Genomic DNA, 24698 nt, shown 5'->3' with positions numbered 1-24698 from the left:
ATTGACATTATGTAGCTCATAATAGTTTATTTTACAGTTTTCCTAAATATAATGGGCTTAGTATTGTATATCTAGACTGTCTATTAAAACTAGGCAGAAAAACATAAGTTATTGCTTGTCTGAAGATTCAAGGTATTCCAACTGTCCGGAATTTCGGATACAAGGGACACAATGTTGAACGTATCCAACACTATGGTGGCCCATCATTATCATAGTAAAATATGCTAGCTCTTGCAAAGAAAAGAGTAAGAAATGTGAAAAAACAAAGAATAAAAGCAATCTAAATAGAAAGAAATTATAATTTTTATTAGTATAATTAAAATAATTAAAAAATAATAAAAATAATTTATGCACTAAAAATATTGTAAAAATATATAATTGAAAAAAAAAGAAAAAATTATAATTTATATTAGTATAATTAAAATAATTAAAAATAACAAAAATTATTTATAAACTAAAAATACTTGAAAAAATATATAATGGAAAAAAAGGGGAAAAAATCATTTTAAATCATTGTTTAAAACACAATTGGAAATCAACATTGAAAATCAACATTGAAAATAGACATTGAAAACAACATTGAAAATAGACATTGAAAATCAACATTGAAAATCAACATTGAAAATAGACATTGAAAATCAACATTGAAAATCAACATACGAAAAAAAACATTATTTCCACGTGGCCTATCGTTATCATAGACCAGGATGCTTTGCACGCATATTCAACATATTTCTTCCATAATTGAGCCCCAGAGGTCATTAGAAGCTCCTTATACACCAAGGTTGTCTTGACGGTACTTGATATGTGCAGTAGGTGATAACCAAAGTGTACATATTGTGAGTACGAGAGAGGAAAACGCAAAGAAACAATTCATTGTTCATAAGCCAAAGCAGTGGCCCATCGTTCTCGTAGCCCGCAATGACTTTAATCAGCGGACTTCAGCCAGCCTGCTTCAGCGGAGCTTGAGATCCTTGAGACCCGCAGTCATATCAAAGAGAATTAGCCTGAGAAATCCTACGTCCGACGTCCAAAATGAGTAGAATTCGAAATCCTGACTGGGAAAACGACGACAACCTAAAAGCCGACATGCAGAAATACGTGCTCCAAAATTTAACTCGTAGAGAAGTTCTAGACTTTCTGGCTCGAGACTATCCTCAATATGCGTGGAGTCTTCCAACGCTGAGTCGAAGGATGGCTCAATTTGGTGTGAAATATGTAGACTACGAAACAGACCTGAAAGCTGTAGAAAAGGCAGTCAAAGAAGAAACCAGTGGACCGGGACAGCTCTTGGGGTACCGATCCATGCACAAAAAGTTACGAGAGCACCACCATTTGGCAGTACCACGAGGGTTGGTGTACGATGTTATGACGCAGATTGACCCCGAAGGCCTTGAAAGCCGAGGAAAAGTTGGACAAAAGAAGCGACACAGAGGGCCGACTGGCACATTTACATCACTGGTAAGATATCTTTTCTATTTTTCACAGCTAGGTTCACGAAAGTTCGCGTTTATGATCGTGTTTATTAAATACATACAATGCTAGCCAACGAGTGAGGCATTCGAGGCATACACTGAAGCCAAACCAAACAAATGCGAGACATAATATACATCGTTTACTGTTTAGACTGTTAAAAAACTGTCTTTTAGCATTTCTGATTCTCACTGCCATTTTGAATGCCGATAAGACCCTGGAGACGAGCCTCCATTGACAACACTGTCACGCAATTGTCACGTTTACGGTATTAAGTAAATTGTTCATTTTTACGGTGAATGTCATTGTCCTGCTATCAAGTACTGTACTGAGATTTGTTACAAGGATATTCAATCCAGAAATAATTAGTGTAGTGTTTGTGGTTTTTTCACCTGCAATGTAATTATAATTTTGTTGAGTACTATTTTGGTTTATTTAAGGGCCCAAACCACACATACTCTGGAGATGGGCATGATAAACTCATTGATTTCATGAACAACACATTTCCGCTGGCTGTGTATGGCTTACAAGATGTCTTTAGTGGTTTCATTCTTTATTTAAAAGTCTGGCCCTCCAACTCTGATCCTAAACTGATAGGAAGGTGGTATTTGGAGTATCTTTATGAATCAAGAGGTAATTGCAGTTGATAGTTGTGATCATGTTTGAAAAATAATTTTGTGTGCTTCTAACTCTCCAAAATTAGATTGCCTGAAAGGAGTGAACTGAGAACACAAACCTCAGCAACCGCCATTTTAATCCATACACATGCAGGCACAATGAACATGTTATTGCACTATCATGCTATTATAATATTAAAGGCATCCTGGTTAACCCTTGTTGCTTCTACATGGATTTATGCCGGTTTTTTTTTTAATTTTCTGTTACCTTCAACAGTTATAAGCCAGCATCTTAGACTAGATAGAGGAACCGAGACTGGCATCATGGCAACCATTCATGCCTATCTTAGACAGACCGATGAATATGTTGATGATGCATCCAACACAGTTCACTATGGGCCTTCTACTAATAATAAGGTAACAGAATTATCACCTGGGGGGGGGAGGGGGGGCATGGGGGCAATTGTCCCCACCAGGAAAACTAAATTTCTTGCAGTGTTTGATTTTGCCGGACGATTTCCTGTAGCTATATTGGAGTTTGCCCCCACAATGCAGTTTAGCGGAGTTTGCCCCTGCTTAGTATTTGCAAATGAACATATTATTAAGCACTTTTGAGTTGCTCAAAGATGATGTGTAGTTTAACAACAGCTGTTGTCTGCAATCATTACACCTGCTTTCAGTGTTACATGCATAGCGGCTTTCTATCGACATTCATCTATCGACAACACACATTGAAATCCAGCCCTCCTGCATGACCTATGGGTTGTGATTGTGATTACGTATCGGTTGTGATTGGCTCATTTCAGACAGACTGTCGAAAGATCGATGTAGAATGAAAGTGTACACATAACACTGAAAGCAGGGGAAAAAATTGTTAGTGTTAGTTTTCTTTGATTGAACTGCCCTAGACTTCAAGTCTTCTGAACAAGGTAAACTAGTAGAAATTTAACATTTATTCATATTCAAACAGATTGAGAGGTGGTGGCGTGAGCTTCACAATAGATTGGAGAAATTCTTCAAGAGGCAGTTGCGAATGCTTTTTGAGAAAGGCTACTATGACCCTGATGATGAAGTTGACAGACACCTGTTGGCATTTGTATTTATCCCTGTAATACAAAAGGAAATGAACATATTCAGGGAAACAATATGGAACTCTCACAGAGTAAGAAGCCAGAAAGAAGCACAGATGCCCAAGGGAATTCCAAATCATTTGTACTCTTTCCCAGAAAGTTATGGTGCTGAAGAATGTGGTATGCTAACATCACAAACCTTTGCAATACTTCATTTGACACCAAAATTGCAATGTGTATATGGGGACTATGAGATACAAGTGAAGGTTACACACTTGTTTAATAGACTTAACTGCAGCTGAATTACCTGTTTTCCTTTAAATTTGCGGGTCTCTTATGCAGACCTGAAAAAATGAAATTATACATGGACAACTATTTTTTGTGCACAAAACATAGCTGGAGTCCAATCCTATCAGAGACACGAGTGAATAATAACTAAAATATGAAATATGACATCCTTCCATAAGGAGTAAACTACTGTATCATATCACCTTCACTTGCATCTAGTCATTGTGTTTGCAAAAGCTAGTTTCATAACTAGTCCTATCACAATCATTGTACTAGGATTATTAGTTTTAATATTAGCTGATCTTATGTTGTGTACAGTGAACCTTTTTTGTACATAGCAAATGGTTTTCTAATATTGAAGGATACTTGAGGGTAGGTGGGTGGGTCCCACAAATGAAAGACAGTTCAATTACTTTTTAATGAAAAATTAACTCTTTTTCTGACAATTTCCAGTGGTATTATCTTGATGTGGTAAAAACCCTAATTTGCAAGAAAAAATACCTTTTTCTGTAAGGTAAACATTATTTGACATGCTTTGCAACTGTGTTTCTTAAGGACTGCCAGTTACGCAAGAGGCATTAAATGAAGTTGCAGAAATGTCGGGTGTTATGACTTTTGGAGAGGACTTCCTTCCTGCAGCAGTGAGAACCGAATGTGAGAGGATCATTCCAGATGTGGATGGTATCAAACCCACAGATGCTGCAGAAACATTTTTATTTTTGAAGGCACATTATAACCAAGAGCACTCAACTTAACAAAAAGATTGTTTTTATTTCTATATTTCCACTGAAAGGTGGAGCAAAGACAGCAATAAATATAATATATTGAAATCATATGCTGTGTGTGGAAAGCACACTGGTTTTGGCTTAAGATTTTTGCTTGCAGTAATCAAAAATGAAAAGTACCCAAAATTTCTGTACTGTAGTTTAAAGTATACAACATATCTATACAAGACATTCTGAACTGTAACAATGTTTTTGAATAAAAAACACAACCTTATAAAAATGAATAAAATGCTTCTGTGGCAATGAAATTAACAGACAATAACATTGATCGCTGATTCAATGGTAATCTAAATACGAGTGCACTATCACTCATGCATACCATGTTAGCACAGAACAAAGGATTAACCACAGTCAGTATCATATGATAGTATTTGACATCAATATCAGGTGTTTTGAAGTTCCTGCTAAATTTCACAACCATTATGGATGCTCCATTGTTTGTGTATATAAAGTAAAGCTATCAAAAACATATAACCTTTTTTCATTTAAAACCATTTTAAAACCTTTTGCACACCTTGCATTCAACATTTGACTCCTTCCTGCCAGCGGTAATAGCAGGAGTAGTCCAACATACCAAAGGTGCCCATAAATAGAACTATTTAATAATTTTCACTATGTTACATCTGTCCCAACCAATTAAAAGAAGAAATTAGGGGTAAAGGCATTAATTAGGCAAGAACTTTTCCAACCATGTCACAAAACTTATTGCAGATATGTTCGTCTTTGAATGTGGCAATACTTGTAGAAGACAAATTTCCACAGCAGAAAAAGATTTCATCCTCATCCATGAGATCTGCAGTAGCAATCTCTGGATCATAGAGAGAATATCCTGAACCTTGAATATCTAAAAGCATTAATTTCTCTTCAGTTATTAAACTTGTGTAGTGCACTAAACATTGAGCTTTGTCAAAGATTTCTTGAAACTCTAGGTGGGCATCTGCTTTTGGAATAATGCACTTTCCATTGTTGTTTACATACTTTGTGAATTCTCCAGACACAAATTCTTCTACAGTCACTGGCTCATCATTTAACCTGGAATAGAAGACTTTGTTATAGGCAAATGATTGGCCAAACTCTTCTGGTACTATGCTGCTAAACTTCTTGGTTAACTGGCGGGCCACAGTGTGCATCTGTACTTGTTTCCTTGTATGAATTTCTGTTGTGGTCTTTAATGTGTCCTCGATGGTGTTCTTTGACTTGGCATTATACTTCTTTACCACCCATTTTTCTTTAAACTGGCTGCCACTTTCTGGTGTTGCTTTGAATGCATCACGGAATGCTCCAGATGCAAATTTCTCATCATCAACATAGAGTGTTAGACATTTCTCTGTTTTCCACTCTTTGTTGAGTAGGTCGAATGACTCCAAGTTCAGCACTGACTTTGTTCTGGAGACTGGCCTGACAAATTTACCAGCACGAAGCAGTTCTTCAATTGACACTGAAGCTGGGTAGCTTGGTGGAACCTCTGCTGCTTTGGTGGGTGACACAGGTTCACTGGCGAACTTTACACGCTTGACAGGCCTTTGATGTTCCTCACTACCAGCTGACATCTGCAGACTTTTGTATTGCTCGTCTTCATCTTGTTCAAAATTGGCCACAAATCTAACAAAGTATACCTGACAAAAGACCCAATGAAAGAAAGTGAGATAAGAATAGGTATAAAACACTATTAGATCCCATGCTCCAGAAAAAAAAAATCAACTTTCTATTCTGATGGTGACCATTCAATGTCATAATTTTATTCCTACAATTCCCTTTTAAACTCACCCCTAATGATAAGCTTTGGAAGCTGGTGCCTTAAAGGTTAGTGGGGGCCAGCTGCAAGCAGCAAAGAGGAGGTATCCATAGCAACCCTGGCAGTGGAAGCCACCCATACAGCAGCCACTAACAGACACCGTCACACTGAGTAAACTCAGTGGAGATATTACCTGTGGTAATACCTACGTGACACAGAAACCTACCACTGCATTGCCCACTACCCCTGAGGGCAGGTAGGGAGGGAGCAAAAATCCACAGCAAGTGATCCAATATGATCAACAAAGAAGTACTTTGCAAAGCAAGCAAGGCAATAATGTGAAGGCAATGCTGATAGCAAACACAACAACGGCCCCTGCAAAGCCCCAAGGGCCACCCCGAAGGCCACATCCAGCAAAGGCAGATACCGCTAAGCTCCGCGCGAGTTTAACTTTGCCTAAATTATATCTGGCTACGTCATATTTAGCCACATTTACAATTTAGGCCATTGGGAATTGTGTGCTTTATAAAGAAAATGTGCTCACCTTTCTTTGATGGTCTCTGTTGTCATTCTGGGCTATTTCATCATTTTTAGGGAGTTATGAAGTTTCTGAGCACATTTTCTCTATTTTATTGAAAAGAAGGTTGAATTTTATATATTCTATCGCTTTTATTCATCTTATTTTAAACTCCATACAAAGTCTTAAAGAGGGCTCAAATTCCCAATGGCCTAAGGGCATGATTACATGGCAAATTTCAGCCCGGTTTGCAAAGCTGAGATAATTTTCAGCCCGGCTTCCAAAACAAATCTTCTTAAAAACATGTTTGTGATTACACGGAGAGAGTTTTAGCCCGGGACAAAATTTCCAGCCCGGTTTTCGAAATCAAACTAGACTAACCTGCGATCGCTAGGGGTGGACGGGCTGAAAAACCTCGTGTATTAAATTGCGTTTTCAATTTCAGCCCTGGTTGAAAGTGAATTTACGGATGTACAGTGGTGGTTCTCAACGAAAGAAAATGGCTGCCACGATAATTATACAGTTTTTAAAAAGTGTTCAACCCGGCTGAAATTCTTCATGTAATAGCAAAACAATTACCGCCCGGCAGACCTGGCTGAAATTCCCCACGTAATCAGGCTCTAAGTTGTAACACAACACCGCGCTATTCAAGTAGTCACCTTCAACTCAATACGCTAACATAAAATCACTCGTACGATTGTATAAATAATTTATTCGATCGATTTCTCGAATCGTGAGTTTGGGTCGCCTGTGCTTTAACACTTGCAAAAGCTTTGACGCCTGCAGTTAATAGTTCTATCAGTAAACGACTTCTTGAGCTTACCTTATCTTTGCGGTGAGGTATTTGATTAATGTTTGTACACGATGGTCCCTTGTTCGAAACCAGGACATCGCACGAGCTCACCGGATAGCCAAAGTGTTCCGCGCAAGCAATCTTAAGATTTTCAAGCGTCAGATCATCTCTGGCAAACTCGACGAACTCCCTCGGTTGTACCGGGCGAAACGTTTGTTTGTTATCTGGCTCCGCGGTAAGCCTTTGCACAACAATTTCGCTTGGTGCCGTCCCTTTCGCACCTTTTCGAGGTTGTGTTGTTTGCTGGGTTCTCTTCATAGACATTTTCTCTTGCAGGTTCCTCCAAACGTCGTTCCTTTTGGGTGGCATCGCTGCTCAAAGACTTTTTCCTTTACACTAAGCACCTCTCGAATCAAAATCCGCCTGAAGAAAGGGGGCGTTTAGCTGAAGCGTGCAAACTTCACACTTCATACAAACAACAGAACATGTCCTTATTCGGGGTCGGACCACAGGAGGCCAGAAAAGGCGGGAAAGTCTTGGTGCAAAGCATCCTGGTCTATAATAACGATAGGCCACGTGGAAAAGGCGGGAAAGTCTTGGTGCAAAGCATCCTGGTCTATAATAACGATAGGCCACGTGGAAATAACTCTTTTTCGTATGTTGATTTTCAATGTCTATTTTCAATGTTGATTTTCAATGTCTATTTTCAATGTTGTTTTCAATGTCTATTTTCAATGTTGATTTTCAATGTCTATTTTCAATGTTGATTTTCAATGTTGATTTCCAATTGTGTATTTAACAATGATTTAAAATGTTTTTTCCCCTTTTTTTCCATTATATATTTTTTCAAATATTTTTAGTTTATAAATAATTTTTGTTATTATTTTTAATTATTTTAATTATACTAATATAAATTATAATTTTTTCTTTTTTTTTCAATTATATATTTTTACAATATTTTTAGTGCATAAATTATTTTTATTATTTTTTAATTATTTTAATTATACTAATAAAAATTATAATTTCTTTCTATTTAGATTGCTTTTATTCTTTGTTTTTTCACATTTCTTACTCTTTTCTTTGCAAGAGCTAGCATATTTTACTATGATAATGATGGGCCACCATACAACACCCAGTTTAGGATGGTTTTGAGCAGAAAAATCTAATGTCATAAAACGGTATCTGGTTTCTTTAGTTCAATAATAATCAAATCTTTGTTGCAAATAAACAGAATTACGAACAATTAATTAAAACTCATGGTCTGATGCATTTTGAGACTAAATTTTCTATGATTTTTGTTCTTCACAGGAGTATCTCATGAACTTGTTTGAGAACTACGTGGATAATGGTCTCAACTTTGCTCGGAAGAAATGTGTACAAGCCATGCAGCAGGTTAGATAAGCAAAACATTTGTTACCTTCCATTTACAGTAATTTATTATCCAACTCTGCTTCGTAAAGTACAAATATGTGCGGAACGAGTACCATACAAATATCTCACAATATTTTTACTCGTCTTATTCCCCCGACCCCACGAAAGATTAAAAAACGTGGCAAGTCATTATTTTGGGAAGAGAAATCCTTGGATAATAAATCTCCTATTAGACATTGTAGTTTGAAGTGTCACTGTCAATTTTTATTTGTCATTTGTATTTTGAGTCACCTTTTTGGCTTGCCAAAATACTGCATGACTCGTAGAAATATACAGCGATACTACACAAAAAGAAATGTATTATAATATATACCAGGGTTCATATGGGTCATGAAAAACCTGGAAAGTCGTGGAATTTAGAATTTCATTTTCCAGGCCTGGATAAATTACCGGGTAGGCAGATTATTGTTTTGTGAAGAAAAGAGTAAAAAGGTACCCGAAATCAAGATAATTTTTGAAAATTTCAAAGAAAAATGGCAAATTTAAGTCACGGAAAAGGTTATGGAAAGTTATAAAATTTCATAAGCTCAAAAAAGTACGAATCCTGTAATAATATATCTATATATTTACTGATGCGTTTTAGGCCTTCTGAATGTCTCCACAGTAACATATTCTGTTATCTGTTCTTCAGGTGGACATCAACAAAGTGACGACTATGTGTTGTCTCCTGGAGAGTTTTTTCTTTCCAGAGAGGGGTGGCCCAGACTTCAACATGGACACAAACAAGCTGCACTCTCTCATCTGCACCGCATTTCTCTTCGCTTTCCTGTGGAGTATTGGTGGTAACCTGGTCGAGAGCTCCATGGATGCGTTTGACTCATTTGCTAGGGACTTGTTCTCAGATACACACGATGTTAAGGTATATGGCCTACCACTTACCTAATTCTGCTCCTTAACCAAATAGAAACTTTTTATGCAAATGAAAGATCATTGCAGTAATGTACTCAACCTAAGCAGTTGAGAAAAGCAAGCCTGAAAAAAATTCAAGCTTGAACGGGAATCGAACCCATGACCTCTGCGATACTAGTGCAGCGTTCTAACCAACTGAGCTATCAAGCAAACAAGGAGCCGGGACTCGTTTCTCGAAGGACCTGAAAAGTTTTCGCACCCGAAAAGCCATAGCAATATTTCAAACCTTATGATTACAGAGTGTTTTATTCCATGATATTTTTAACATGAACAGAGGTTCCCTTTATACAAAGTTTCAGGCAAATATACTTCTCTGTTTTTAAGATCCAGATTACTTGAAATAGCTTTACAGGCCCAAAATGTTTCCGGGGCTTTTGAGAAACGGGCCCCTGGTCACTTGTGAGTTTGTAATATACCAGTATAAAGTAATTATAATCCATGAAATACTTTCGCCTGTGCGCGATTGGTTGAAAAGCGTGACGTGACACAATATACAGTACCCCAAATTAAATAAAATTGTGGAATATCCCAATTATATTACCCAAATGATATTCCCCAGATTACGAACCTTGTGATTTGTGTTCACGCGTCAGTTTTCAGCAGAGTAAATTGAATAGAATTAAGCATTTTGAATAGACCAACATCAACAGAATTATTTCAATGTTTAAAAGCTTTGAGAGAAGGTTTCCAAGGTTAGAAGCCATTGGTAAAATGAGTACGGCCTCCAAGCTCATTTATTTTCCTGGAGTTTGCTCTCAGAAAAATGTTCAGCTCGCTTCTCAGAACAGATAATGTCTGTGGACAAATGTCCGTTCATATTTTTGTGCCAAAATTAGGCTTTTGTTTATTTAGAATTCTTTCTTAATTCTGATGTCAAAATGTTGTTTGGCATTTTCACAGCTGCCTGGCTCAGGTGACCTGTTCAGCTACTTTGTGGACTTTGACACACGCCGTCTTGAACCATGGGAAAAGATCATTCCGTCATTCAAGTACAGCTCAGATATCCCGTACTTTGACCTGCTGGTGCCCACTGTAGATACTGTCAGGTTTGGGTTTTTGATGGAGAAGCTGCTTGCTATCAACAGATCTGTCATGTTTACAGGAACTACTGGGGTTGGCAAGGTAAGTCTGCATTTAAATCGTCTGTCATGTAAAAGAGTTTTTTTAAGCTGTTATCAAGTGGTCATAGATGTATAAATGTATAAGTACTATCCTTGATCTGATCATTCTCAAGAAGTCACGTGTCACTACATTCAGTTTGCATCAACAAATTGACAACAACAACAGCAACAACAACAATGTTTATCCTGCATGACTATGTACCTCGAAGGTGCGCTTACACAACAGGAAAAATTGGGAACAGACCTGACAAAAAATTGGCCCGGACCTGACCACTTTTGTAGAGAAACAGTCAAATCAAGATTGGTCCATAGGCGCCTTTGGCCCTGTTTTGATTTGACTTTTTCTCTACAAAAGCGGTCAAGTCTGGACCTCTTTTTTGGACGGGTCCGAACCCAAATTTTTCTGTAGTGTAGACGTGCCATAAGTATACCAAATAGTAAATTCTGAAACAAATTCATGTGACCAACTTGACTTAAAAAGAGCGACCATAGGCGACTTTCAAGCTGTCTGCTGTAATGGCAGAAACCAAATAATTTTATGAAAGATGTATGCTTGAGGTGCAAAATGCAGCAATACTGATTTTATTACTGTAGTTTTATGTGTAATTTTATGAGAAGTTTCAGATTTCATAGTTTTATTTTTTATTGTAAATAGTAAATAAAATCTTTTATATATTTTAATAACTCTTTGTAAATTTAGTTTATTTGGAAGACGAAGAGCCACTCTGTGGAAGCTCTTCCAATAAAGCCGTTATTATTATTATTATTATTATTATTATTAATCATGCAAGAATAAACGTTCATCGTATTTTCAATGTTTATTTTGCAGTCTGTTGTGGCCAAGGGACTGCTCAATGACATAAGTGAGAAGGCAAACTATGTCCCAATCATGATGAACTTCTCTGCTCAGACAAGCAGTCAGCGAACTCAGGAAATGATTGAAGTCAAACTGGAGAAGAAACGAAAGAACATTCTAGGTTTGTATTGACTCATAGCACACGTCAAATTTTCGACTCCAGCGTATGTTATTACGGGTTTATTTTTATTGTATGCATTATGGTGACCGAAATAAGATGAATGCTGCAACACATGTAAAATACGTTTTGTATAGAGTACTCTTAACTTCTTTTATATATTTTAAGATTCTTACGTCTTTGTAGCGTTAACAGTGTCTCTTTTTCTGGTTAAACTTTTTCTGCTGGATATCTACTTTTCTTGCAAAACAATCACGCACACTTCAATACAATACTCAATACTGCATTACTGCTGTCTTTCAGTTAGTACATCAGTGCAAAAAGATTCAACGCATAAAATAAAATTGCTTGCTTGCTTGTATGCTTATAAGTTACTTTCTTACCAGGAAGGGTGGGATAATAATGTATCAGGCCTAGAACTACTACTGCTGAATGTATATTTGAGGTACTAAACATAACCAGGAACATACCAACCTGTAACTTGTGTTGTTGTCATAGGTGCGCCGGCCGGAAAACGGATGATTATTTTTGTTGATGACTTGAACATGCCAAAGCTGGACACGTACGGAGCACAGCCTCCTATTGAGCTGCTCAGACAGTACCAGGTACTGTTTAATGCGATGTGATTTCCTTCGTAGATGACATTTGCAGTACACTGAGACCGAGACAAGATTAATGCGACAGTTAAAAGATTAAGCATGACGTTATACGGCACATAATGGTTAATGAACGGCAAACGCACTGCCTTTCATTTTGTTACTTTTTTGATTCTAAAATTTATCCCTCATTAAAATAGGAAAAATCCCACATTCACGACAAACACAAAATTCTAAAATTAATCCCTCATAAAAATAGTGGAAAAATCCCACATTGACGACACTCATTTCCGCGTACGAACGGCACAGCAGAAGTTGAATCCTTCGCGGGAAAAATAAACTCATCTTAACCTCTCTATTGTTACAGAAACATGTTCTACAGGGGACAGTACATGATATACTAACGTGACCCAAACCGCTCACTATAAATGTTAACTTTATTTTTTGAATTATCTTCTCTTTTGTAGGACTTTCGTGGGTTTTATGACAGAGAGAAGCTTTTCTGGAAGGAAATTCACGTAAGAATGGTGTACTGAAGTAATATTTCAAAAAAAAGCTAGTGTTTCACTGGATTTCCAAACATGAGAAAGTGGATTAAAAAAAGTTCTTTATATTGTTTTGAGTCTTGGGCAACTCAATAAAACAACGAAACAACAAAGCATGAGGTTTTAAAATTACGTCTCCAGCAAAGAAGATTACAATATCTTCCCTTGGGTTTTTTTTTTTCTTTAAAAAAATTAAAATTTTTTTTTTTTTTTTTTCTTTTTTTTTTAGGCCCCCATTTTTTTTCCTTTTTTTTTTTTTTTTTTTTTTTTCCCTAATTCCAGTATTAAATTTTCCTCTCGGTGTTTTGTCCCACAGTACATGTGTTTGTTTATTGTGCCCCTTCCCTTCTCATGTGCTTGTGCTTATACCTCAGTGACAACCAGCCATTGTTGGCAAGAAGGCAAAACAGGTGTCTTTGAAAAACATGGAGCTCTGGTTGGCTTATATTAAAAACAATAATGAGTGAGATTAAGAAGATGTGACTGCCACGCTTCTAATTCTTTTTTATTTCATTTTGTTGACAGGACATGACCATCTGTGCTGCTTGTGCTCCCCCTGGGGGTGGTAGAAATCCAGTCACGCCTCGGTTCTTACGTCACTTTAGCATGTTCAGTATTCCTTCCTCTGCTGAGCACACTTTGAAGCACATCTTCAAGGTAAAGTTATGATGTTCATGCTGTGGCTAATCTCATTTCCTTTTTGTTACATCTGCTAATGATTTTTTCCAAAATTAATGTTGTTTGTTTTCAGTCCATTGTCAGTGGGTTTTTAGTCGACTTTCCTCAAGATGTCAGGAATTGTGCGGATGCAATTGTTGGAGCAAGGTATGTATTGCTGAAGCAACTGACAATAAAATCATCATTGTTATCTTTCTTTGTTTGAACCATGCGAATTGCTAATCCTTCTTCATTGCAACTTAACCCCAGTTTCTGCCATTGTGCTTTCAGTTACAGACTCCCTTACCTTCTTTTACCAAGATTTTTTTCTGTCAACTGCATTTCTTTTCTCGTGTTTGGTATTTGCATTGCTTGTATAACATAACTGATTTTCTTTTTTTTCTGTCTCTTTAGTGTTGAAATCTATGTTCGTATGAGTACAGACTTGCTGCCTACTCCAGCTAAATCTCACTATGTGTTCAACTTGAGAGATTTATCCAAGTGCATTCAAGGTTTGTGTCTTACCCACCCCAGCCCATCCCTTATATCATGATATTCAGTTTGTAATTTATTAACTTTGTTCTTGGGAAATGACATTATAATAATCTTTATTGAGGATGCTATGTCATTTACAAAAGCGGTTTACATAACAGTCCTTATAAAAGATAACTGCTTACAGTTAGCGCGCGTCTTACTGTGGCCACTGTAATATTTACAAACAAGTAATTATCTAACACTTTAAAAATGATCATTCTCCTTACTGATCATCATACCTTTCTTATAATAACATTTCGGAGAATTTGATGATGTATCAACCCTTTAGCCCCAAATGTCGACATAAAAATTCTCCTTACTGATCATCCTACCTTTCTTATAATAACATTTGGGAGAACTTGTTTAAATGTAAAGATAGACAGCCTCTCTATTTTTCAAAAAAAAAAAAAGAGAACTGCGGGGAAGGGAATTTGGTGGTAGTAAGAGAAAGAAAAATTTCGCTCCCCCCACCCCCGCGCCAAACACGCGCCTACCGTTTTGCGCTGGTGTCCAGTTCTCTAGTCGTTATTTCCATGCACTCATCGATCGAAAACATACGAAAAAATAGAGGGCTGTGAACAGTCTAATGTAAAGACGGTTGTTTTGTACTTGATTTGTTTCTGTATTCTCATAACCTGATTGCTGGATAATGTATTGATATTAGAAGGAGAAACTGACCGGTGATCACTTATGTGCTTGCAGGTGTGCTTCAGGCAGACCCAGGAGTTATCAGAGATGGTGGACAGATATTTCGCTTGTTTTGTCATGAAGCACAAAGAGTATTTCACGATCGTCTAATTAACAAAGAAGACAAACGTTATTTTAACACTATCTTGTCTGAGATGTCACAGAAGCACTTCTCACAGGTTTGAAATTAATATATACGTCTAGTTGTGTAATGTTTTTGAGTGGCATACCAGTAAATATGCCATGAGTAGCTATTGGTATTTCACCCTTTTAGGCGAGTGTGTATGAAAAGAAGAATCAAGTCACGGGTAGACCAAGTAGGATATTCAAAGAATGGCACGAGAAAACATTGAATTAACTATTTTATTCCATGCCTCTCACATAAGCAGTTAAAGGAGCTATGTCACGGGCAACGCATCTTGAAAAAATTGGAAAAATTTTTTCAAGTTTGTCATTCGTAATCCTTCTTAATCTTCGTCAGTTGAAACCATCCTTGTTTATTTTTGGCTTTTTTTATTCCTTTGTTGGTGTTTTTCTTCATTAGAAAACTAAACTTTGAGGTTTCCTTCAATTTTGAAAGTATTCATAATCAGAAAAATGACTTAAATATACCGTGACATAGCTCCCTTAATAAACAGACGAATCCGACAAAAAAAAGGACAACTTCCAAGAAAAAAAATACGAAAACTGTAAAGCTTTTAATGTAACCGGGTAATAATGCTCTTTCCATTTATGATATCTTGTAAATTGCATTCCATAATACAAAGCTCTTTACTGAAAAGTAGCTCACCCGATTCTAGTGCTCAGCTACAAAAACAAAAACAAGCTATATTCTACGTCATGTAACTCTCGCTTTTTCTGTGTTAAAACCAGAATGTGGAACCCACAACATTTGAGACGACTCCTATCCTATTTGGAGATTTCATGAAGATGGGTGCTGACCCAGCTGACAGAATCTATGAAGAGCTGGCTGATATCAACAAAGTGAAATCTCTTCTGGCTGATGTAAGATTACTTTATTATGTGCACAATGTTTAAGAATATACAATTCAGACTGAATTTTTGGGGGGGGGAAAAACCAAAAAAAAAAAAAAAACAAAAACCCCCGGGCCCACCCAAGGCTAAAAAATATGTCTAATAATTAAGTGAATCATGAAAAATTCCAGGACAGTTTTAAAGTTTGGTGGAAGAGTTGTGTAACTTTATTAACTTTTTCCAATTCTGTCTTGGAATCATGCTACTTTTTTCCCCAAAGGAGAATAAAAAAAAAAAAAAAAAAAAAAAAAAAACACATGTTGTTAGTAGCATAGACGCTTCTCAAAAAGAGTGAAATAAATCAATCATTCTACATTCTACTATTTCAAACCATATTGCCTGGTCCGTTTTGAGGATTTATTCAAAATGAAGAGTGTTGGGAGAACATAGTCTAATAAGACACAATCTAGTCATATCATGATTCATAACAGGATCTGTTTTTCTTCCTCAGTATCTTGATGACTACAACATGAACTCTTCCAAAGAAATGAAGCTGGTGTTCTTCATGGACGCCATAGAACACGTTTCAAGGTGAACCACTAGAGTGCAGACAAATGCTATCTTTTCAGACGTAAATACCTCCACAGTTACCAACTGAAGGTTTTATATAATGTTGTTTGTAGAATTGCTCGTATGGTTCGTCAGCCGCGTGGAAACGCGCTGCTTGTTGGTGTTGGAGGAACAGGAAAACAGAGTCTTACCAGGTAACTAGTGATCAACATTTAAATTCTTCTACCAAAAGCAGTACATCATCAACCACACAGGTCCTGAGAATAAAATGTTTTATCAACTACTACAATAAATTCTCATTATGTACCGCCAAATTCTTAATTATGTGGATTCATGTTTAAACACCAGTCAGGATATTGGTGCAGTAAAACCCCGATTTCTTGAACCACCAGGGGAAACAAAAATTGTTTCGAGAAATTGCTTGGAGAATCGGGGGTAAAATTACAGAGAAGTACTATCCAAGGGAAACGAAAATTGGTTTGAAAAATTGTGGGCTAAAATTACAGAGAAGTACTATCCAAGTGAAACGAAAATTGGTTTGAAAAATTGTGGGCTAAAATTACAGAGAAGTACTATCAAGTGAAACGAAAATTGGTTTGAGAAATCGATAGTTTCATGAAACCGAGTTCGAGAAATCGCTATTAAGATGGTGATAATGCCTATTCATGTATAAAACTAATTTATAAGATAGTAAAGTCGAACATAATGTAGTAACTGTTGACTTACTTTGTTCTTTAGGTTGGCATGTCACATGTCTGGTTACCTGTGTTTTCAAATCGAGCTGACTCGTGGTTATGATTACTCAGCTTTCCGAGAAGATCTGAAGAAACTGTACAACTCCGCTGGAGTGGAAGGAAAAAATACTGTGTTCTTATTCACTGACACACAGGTAGATAACAGTTTGATACTAAGTTCTGTTTCACTTAGAAGTATTTATGTTAATGTATTTAATTTTTGTGACCTATCAATCTATGTGAATGTCTTGAGGCGTTATAAAATATTATGTCCAGTAAGAAACTTGAATACAATCAGCGCCATGAACAAAGCAGACGTCGGGGTTGTAAATTTGTCTTCAATATTCAACCCAAGCCTGAAGGAGACATAGATTGCAGTAGAATAAAATTATGTTTTATGGTATTCTGTAATATTTTTTCTAAATATTTATTTTCCTTCCACATAGATTGTTGTTGAGGAATTTCTTGAAGACATCAACAACATTTTGAACTCTGGCGAGGTAACAGTTTGTTTTGAATTTTTAATTATACGGAGAAAAAACTGCAGTGGTTTAGTGTTTAGTTCTCCACAGACAGTAATTTCACGGTCAGAGAACATTTTTACCTTGTTACGTTGCTTCTTGTCATTTGAGTAAACTTGCAGGACTTTCTAACACTGATCTTTTAAACATCCCTGATGTTGCTTCCTTCACTGGTTGGCAATCAAAAACCAAGTTTAATAACTAAAAACCAAAGATGTCAAAGCTGATCCAGTTATTAGTGGTTTCTACTGTTTTTAAAATAGCAAAGCGCGCAAGGTCTTAAAATAGAAAAGAATAAAACCCCACGTGGCTCAGAAAACATCAGCGTGTTCTGAGTGAAATAGAAGGAATCTAGGCGAGTCGTTTAGAAATGTTTAGGAACACGGCTGCTTTAGAAAGAGTTTTAGGACAATCCTCCACCATTTCGGTTTGTTTGTTTGATCTTGTCTGAGTCTGTGTCACTCGCACGCTTCGCATTCGCTATTGGACAGAAAGATGTAAAAAAAATTGTTAAAAATTAATCAGAGTGGAAATGAGATGATTTGTAACACTGTGATTGCATACTAGGTCCCAAACTTGTTTGAACCAGAGGAATATGAGCAAGTGCTGAATGGAACGCGTCCACATGCCAAGGAAGCAGGCGTTCCTGAAGGTGACAGGTAAGGTCATAATGAATAATGATGATAGACTTTTTAAAAATTAACACCATTATGTGTGTCTTTACATAAAATACATATATTAAAAAACAAGTCCTACCTAAAAAAAAATAATCAAAGTAGCTATGAGCTACTGAACTCGGAAAATGAATTGTGAAATAAGAATATAAAACCGCAAACTTTGGCAAGTAAAATTTGGCCCCACAACAAATCAAGATTCGGACTAATAGGTTCAATCCCCAACCATCAAAATAATTACCTTTGTACTGATGCAAATTCTGATTTTGCATTTGTAACCATCGGATACTTCAGCTGAAATTTTCCACTTTCCAATGCCTTTGTCATTTTCCGAGTTACAAGGCATGTATCAACTGATAAAAGAACATTTAATATGTTCTGTTTGTATATAATCAGGCAGTTCTTCTCTGTAAAAAAAAATGCATTAGACTTGATATGAATAGATTTGATCGACAACTGTGACGTATTAATAACACCACATACTTGGAAATACGCAAGACTTGGTTGTGTGAAGCCTCGTGTTTATTAATGCAGAACAAGTAAAACTCACAGTTAATTTATAGAGTCTTAAAATTTGATTTATTTTCTTGTATCTCAGGGATGCGGTGTTCAACCACTTCATCAGCCGAGTAAGAAATAACCTTCATGTAGTGCTGTGTATGAGTCCTGTTGGAGATGCTTTCCGTACTCGCTGCCGTATGTTCCCATCTCTTGTCAACTGTTGTACTATTGACTGGTTCACTGAGTGGCCAAGGTAAGTCGAGTGCAGCTTATTTAAAACATAAATTGGTAAAAGAAAAACGTATTTAGTTAGGGCAGTGGTCATTATGCTAACAAAAATATGCCTTAATAAATAATTTGTCCAAAATAAATTCAAGCCTATCACTTGTCAGCAAATGATACATTTTGATTCTTTTTTGCCAAAAAGAAATGACAGTGTAAGATACGTATTTACGACTAAAACAAATGAGCGACCGAGAAAACTATTAAAGGAAGAAATTCTTAATTAAAAGTGTTTTCAGTTATGTTCAGTTTTGAATCACGACTAACCCCAGTATGTCATTAAACTTTTTTTTTTCTTTGCAGAGAAGCCTTGTTGTCTGTTTCAAAGAACTTTTTCGAAGAAGTGGATTTGGGTGAAGGAGATGTTAAGGTAAGAATATGTAGCATTTTTTCTTTTGTCTCCCTCAGCTGTACTTTTTGCTTTTAGATGGTGACAGCCTCAAGTTTTAACATTTGTCTGTATCCATCCTCTGTCGTTAGTTCTTCTCGTTTCGTAATAGTCCCAGTCGTTTGTCGAGGTTTGCTCCACAAAATTAAGCTTTTGTTGCTGTGTTCCTTTAAGCTAGGCTGGGTGAAAAAAAACTACTATTGATTTAATTTTATGCTTCTCAAAATTCAAACCCTTATTAATGACTTTGATTTCATTGCAGGAAAGGGTAGCTGAAATGTGTGTTGAAATCCACACAAGTGTCAGTTCAATGGCGGATAGATTTTACGCTGAGTTGCGTCGCCGATATTACACGACACCAACCAGTTATCTGGAGCTTATTAACCTGTATCTGTCCATGTTGGACGACAAAAGAAGGTATTACACCAATGCACAACCTTTCCAGTCCCAAGATTTGTCAATATCTAATTTTTCCCTGCAGTGTAACACGTTACATGTAAAAACAATCGACTAGGTCAGAATAAACGTTAACAGTAAAGTCCATGGTGATAAGTTAGAAGGAGAATTACTTTTTCAATCTTGTGAGTGAAAAAGTCAAAACTACAAATTGGGAATTAGTTTACTTGCTGGGATTACTCTGTTTTCTCGGAATTTCAATTTAATTCTAGATTTTTACCGACAGTTATTATGTAACTGACGCTTTAAATCCATGACTTTGAACATGTGGTGACGCATAGTTAATAGAGGGAAATGGTTAGGAAGCCCGGCAAACATCAAAGGAGCAAAATAAAGACGCCAAGATTTCTTTTGTTTTGTGCTCCATACACTATGTATGAGTTACGTTATCCCAATATTTTTATTGGTTAGTTGCATAAACACATGTAACCACCTAATGTATTTTGTCATGTTTTGTGCAGGGTCAACCTCCCAAATAGCGAACGAACAAAAACACACAACAAAGAACTTTGCCAGGCTTCCTAACCATTTCCCTCTATTAAATATGGGTGGCGTGACATTTTTATTTGAACAGTAATAAACAGTAGAGAACTGGAAACCAGTCATATTTTCAATAACCTCTCTACTGTCAATCATGCATTTTCCAGGCAGCTGATTGGTGCACGTGACCGAGTAAAGAATGGGCTGAAGAAGCTTCTAGAAACTAATGACTTGGTGGATAACATGCAGGTTGAGTTAGTGGCTCTGGAGCCGCAGTTGAAACAGAAGTCACTTGATGTAGAAAAACTTATGGATAAACTACAGACTGATCAAGACGAGGCTGACAAGGTTAGTGTCAACATGAAAGTTTCACTCGGTTATTTGGCATGACGTTCCGTTTGCTCTTAAAACACAAATCAGGGAAAAAAAAACTGTGTAGTGCGTGTATGGTACGAACAAAGTTAAACAAAAGTATTCGGTTGTTTAAAAAAAAAATATATCTGTGGAACAGTTGATTCACTAAATGCGATAAAATTCTGGGACGTTTCAAGACTTTTGTCTTGTTTTCCCTGCTAAGGCTCCTTCAAGCTGTACCTTTTAAATTTCCCCTTCCTGATTACGTAATGTTGGTTATGAGAATCTGTCAACAGATCAAGCACGTCCCTTTTTTATTGCATTTTGTTGGTCATTACTTGACTAGTCCAGGGACTCTTAACTAACTCTATCGTTTTTTGTTTTCATTCTTTAAATTATTAGTTTGAATTTTATTCGAGTCTAAAACCACAACTTTAGTACTTTTGTGGCAAAAATTACAAACAAAGCGTAAATCACGCACTGCAAGAGAGAAATTTCTATTTATTTCAAAATACTTCATGACTGTTACTGTACTTCATATAGGTACGAAAAGTTGTGTCTGCAGAAGAAGAAGTGGCTAAAGGAAAGGCAGATGAGACCCAGGCTATCGCGGCTGAAGCACAGAAGGACCTGGACGAGGCTCTGCCTGCTCTTGATGCAGCTAACAAGGTGTGCATTCAACTCTGAAATGACGAGCTGGTCTAGAAAACTACTTCCAGCAAGGAGAAAGCATATTAAAAGTACTGCATCTGCATTGTCAGTACGAACTAGGCCAAGTGTCCAAAAAGCAGAAGCATCTTCTGTTGTCTAATATAGCTGGGTCCCAGCTATGAAAACACACTTCTATTTAGAAACTTTAAAATGATAACAATATCAAACGGATGAGAAATAATTAGCCATAATCATTATCGTTGCCTCGACGCAATGGAAAATCGACTCACACTTAAATCAAGTTTATGTTATTAATGATAAAGAGAAAACCTAAAATGCTTATTCAGTTAATGTGACTGTAAATAATTTTGTTGTCGCCAGGCCCTGGACTCTTTGGACAAGTCTGACATCTCTGAGTTAAAAGTGTTCACAACTCCCCCTGAGCTTGTTATGACAGTTATGGAGTCCATATGCATTCTATTAAATGCAAAGTGAGTCGCGAAAATGCTGCCATTTTATTGTAAATAGTGTTTAGAATTATACACAGTACTTCAAGTCTGGCATCTTAGTCAGTGATGTTTGTTATACTTTTTTTACCTCTATAAGCCAGGTTTATTTTGCAGGCTTTTAGATTAATAAATTGCATTTAAGGGGTAAGAAATAAAGAAGGAACTATTCAACATACATTGTTTATAGCTATTAAACTCTTTCTTATTTACAGTCTGATCATTTGCTTTTCTTTTTCCATTGCTTACTAGGCCTGACTGGGCAACAGCAAAATCTATTTTGGGAGACCCCAAGTTTTTATCCAAACTTATGGAATATAACAAGGTAAAATGCTGTTATTCTTTGATAATAAGTTCCGAACCCAGCAGTGAAGTAAAAGTTGAAGTTTTAGCTTCATAGCTCAATTGTCAGTCATTGCAAATTTTGACCATTTTCAAAATTTGTGTATGAAAATGTGGTTCATGAATACCATTATTGAAATTTGTCCCTGTGTTAACCTGAGTCTTCGTACCTAAGTCTTCATCTTCTTTTCTGCACAACACAACAAGCTACTCTCAAGAGTTCTGTTACAGGAACGATTTTGATGGGTTTTAAAAACAATAAAAATTACCAGAATTCATTGTGTCATGCTTTTGGAAGTTTGATATTTATGGACCTCTAATCAGAACGTTCAAGGGTCGCTCGTTTCCTGACTACTGGTCAAAGGGAATCTTGGAATGAGGTTGGTGTTAAGTTCGAAGGTTCTATGACCAACCTTAAATTCTACTTGCCGTTTTTCTTATATTTTCATAGCTTGTCCTTGAAAGAATTTGTTTGATAATAAAGTTTATACTCAGACGATAAGGCCCTTTACTTGCATGAGCTCCTTAAATTTGTTATTGCAGCTACGAAAAAGGTAAAAAGTAGATACTGTTGGGAGTTAAACGTATTTGACCTTCTTACACTGCCATTTTGCTTTGTTTTTCCAGGACAATATTGCCGATTCGACATTGAAAAAGTTAAAAAAGTACATTGACAACCCAAAGTTCACACCAGAAATTGTGGAGAAAGTTTCCAAGGTGTGTAAATTACCTGAATTATCTGTTGTGTCTGCAGGTTAGAGTGTGATTTAAATTAAATGTGTGATTTATTATCTTTGCTTCAGGCTTGCCGTTCCATGGTGATGTGGGTCCGTGCTATGGATTTGTATGCACGAGTGTTCCGTACTGTTGAGCCAAAGAAAAAGAGGTAAAGTTCTTTTAGAGTTTATCCTACATGCGCAAAGAGTTAATCATCCAAACTGTATGTTATTTAAAGATTTTCACCCCACTCTTAATACGACCACCGTTTTCTCTCCTCAGACTTGCCGCTGCACAGGTAGAATTGGATGCGGTTATGGCAACATTAAAAGAAAAGCAAGACAGCCTTGCTGCTGTGGAAGAAAAGGTATCTTATGCTACCTACCGCCTTGCTTGTAGGGTGTCAAATGCAAAACGTTTGTTTTACCTTGAAGTGAATAGAATGTTGCTCTACAGCTACCAAAGCCGGCTAATTGGACACCTTTTAGATTACCCTCTCCACACTTGCAGTAGTCCATAATTTTAGGTATTTAACGAGTCCAGTTTTCCCCGGAATCCTCATCTTGTAAAAAGACTTAACCAGAGTGTTCTAAGTAAGCATGCAGCGGCTTGTGTCTGCGTGATTATTTACACTTTTTCATTTGTAAAGATTGCAGAGCTACAAGCAGCTTATGATAACAGCATTGCTGAAAAGGAAACGCTGACCAAGAACATCGCACAGACTGCGGCTCGCCTAAAGAGAGCATCAAAACTGACAACAGCTTTAGGAGATGAACAAGGACGTTGGACGGAAAATGTAGCGGTAAGATATTTTGATGTGTAAAGTAAAGCATGCCTGAAAGGAACAATTCGAACAAGGTTGCCGTGGTAAGCCACTCTGAGCATTTACCAGTTACATTGCTATAACTACTCCCCCCTAGATGAAGCTCTAATTCATCACAGGTTGCTTCAACTCATTTAACTTAGTTTTCGCGACACTTTTCTGGCATCAGGGCCCCGGGGTTAAAGGAGGGATATCACTATCCGCTGGAAAAAAATAAAAAAGGGAAAGGTAAATATTTTTTTAGAATTTATCCACTGGGAAGAGATTTATCCGGTGGATAGCATTATCCGACCTTCGAACAACTGGGCCCACATGTTTATACAGGGTTGCCACAGCCGGGTCAGAAAATGGTCAGGGAAAAATAAAATTCCTCAAGGTCATGGAAAAGTAGGGAATTTTGTTTTGGGTCAGGGAAAACTGGCATTATAAAGAAAACTCAGGGGAAATTTAAATTAAATCACCGCTGATGTAATACCATTGAAGGGTGGAAGAAATATTTTAGGTCAATGTGATCTCAGCGATGTTTTTTCTTTTGAAAATGGAGGTTGGAGGCTGTAACTCTATCTGACATTTTGCATTTTTTGGTCAGGGAAATTTATTTTTATCAGGGGAAAGTCAGGAAAAAGTCAGGGAATTTAGAAAACTGACATCTGTGGCAACCAATGGTATCATTTTACTTACTTTTCTTTTTAATCGACAGGCATTCGAGTTGGAGATTGGTAATGTTGTTGGTAACGTTTTCGTCGCCGCGGCTTGCGTTGCTTACTTTGGAGCGTTTACAAGTCTGTACCGCCATGAATTAATCTCATCTTGGATTGAACGCTGTAAAGACCTGGGAATCCCTGTGTCAGATGACTTCAGCCTGATCAATGTGTTAGCGGATCCTTACGAGATAAGGCAATGGAATGCAGATGGTCTGCCAAGAGATTCTGTAAGTTGAAATGTTTACCTGGTTTAGCATGTGATAGGCGCGGAAAAAAATAGAGGGCAAG

At 36.9% G+C, this 24698-nt stretch overlaps 2 protein-coding genes across 2 annotated transcripts in view; both read left to right on the top strand.

The window, feature by feature from the left end:
- Window positions 1-24698, top strand: part of LOC144627953 (dynein axonemal heavy chain 6-like) — a 72205-nt gene that overhangs the window by 34818 nt on the left and 12689 nt on the right. The window contains exons 42-69 of the mRNA XM_078485976.1: window positions 8587-8670; window positions 9341-9568; window positions 10519-10740; window positions 11569-11716; window positions 12212-12318; window positions 12777-12827; window positions 13380-13511; window positions 13606-13679; window positions 13926-14023; window positions 14748-14911; window positions 15606-15737; window positions 16219-16298; window positions 16391-16471; window positions 17016-17166; window positions 17458-17511; window positions 18100-18191; window positions 18805-18960; window positions 19293-19359; window positions 19640-19794; window positions 20481-20661; window positions 21211-21336; window positions 21700-21809; window positions 22077-22149; window positions 22794-22883; window positions 22970-23052; window positions 23166-23250; window positions 23533-23685; window positions 24407-24637. Of these exons, the coding sequence (XP_078342102.1) occupies window positions 8587-8670; window positions 9341-9568; window positions 10519-10740; window positions 11569-11716; window positions 12212-12318; window positions 12777-12827; window positions 13380-13511; window positions 13606-13679; window positions 13926-14023; window positions 14748-14911; window positions 15606-15737; window positions 16219-16298; window positions 16391-16471; window positions 17016-17166; window positions 17458-17511; window positions 18100-18191; window positions 18805-18960; window positions 19293-19359; window positions 19640-19794; window positions 20481-20661; window positions 21211-21336; window positions 21700-21809; window positions 22077-22149; window positions 22794-22883; window positions 22970-23052; window positions 23166-23250; window positions 23533-23685; window positions 24407-24637 (3408 nt within the window). The remainder of the gene's footprint in view (window positions 1-8586; window positions 8671-9340; window positions 9569-10518; window positions 10741-11568; window positions 11717-12211; window positions 12319-12776; window positions 12828-13379; window positions 13512-13605; window positions 13680-13925; window positions 14024-14747; window positions 14912-15605; window positions 15738-16218; window positions 16299-16390; window positions 16472-17015; window positions 17167-17457; window positions 17512-18099; window positions 18192-18804; window positions 18961-19292; window positions 19360-19639; window positions 19795-20480; window positions 20662-21210; window positions 21337-21699; window positions 21810-22076; window positions 22150-22793; window positions 22884-22969; window positions 23053-23165; window positions 23251-23532; window positions 23686-24406; window positions 24638-24698) is intronic.
- Window positions 537-4235, top strand: LOC144627954 (uncharacterized). The gene is made up of 5 exons (XM_078485977.1): window positions 537-1461; window positions 1914-2106; window positions 2368-2507; window positions 3061-3340; window positions 4004-4235. The coding sequence occupies exons 1-5, from the start codon at window positions 1036-1038 to the stop codon at window positions 4201-4203; spliced, it is 1239 nt and encodes a 412-aa protein (XP_078342103.1). The 5' UTR covers window positions 537-1035; the 3' UTR covers window positions 4204-4235.

This window comes from Oculina patagonica, chromosome 10 (genome assembly GCF_052425735.1).
Source record: "Oculina patagonica isolate OP01 chromosome 10, crgOcupat, whole genome shotgun sequence".
Taxonomy (NCBI): Eukaryota; Metazoa; Cnidaria; class Anthozoa; order Scleractinia; family Oculinidae; genus Oculina; species Oculina patagonica.
Note: the sequence above shows the minus strand (reverse complement) of the source record. Positions and strands in the feature narration are given on the sequence as shown.

Bases quoted from the DNA above. Each gene is read 5' to 3' on its own strand.
- LOC144627954 (XM_078485977.1), top strand. From the start codon at position 1,036: ATGAGTAGAATTCGAAATCCTGACTGGGAAAACGACGACAACCTAAAA. The intron at 2,107-2,367 runs GTAATTGCAGTT...TACCTTCAACAG, and splicing joins GTATCTTTATGAATCAAGAG to TTATAAGCCAGCATCTTAGA. The intron at 3,341-4,003 runs GTATGCTAACAT...GTGTTTCTTAAG, and splicing joins TTATGGTGCTGAAGAATGTG to GACTGCCAGTTACGCAAGAG.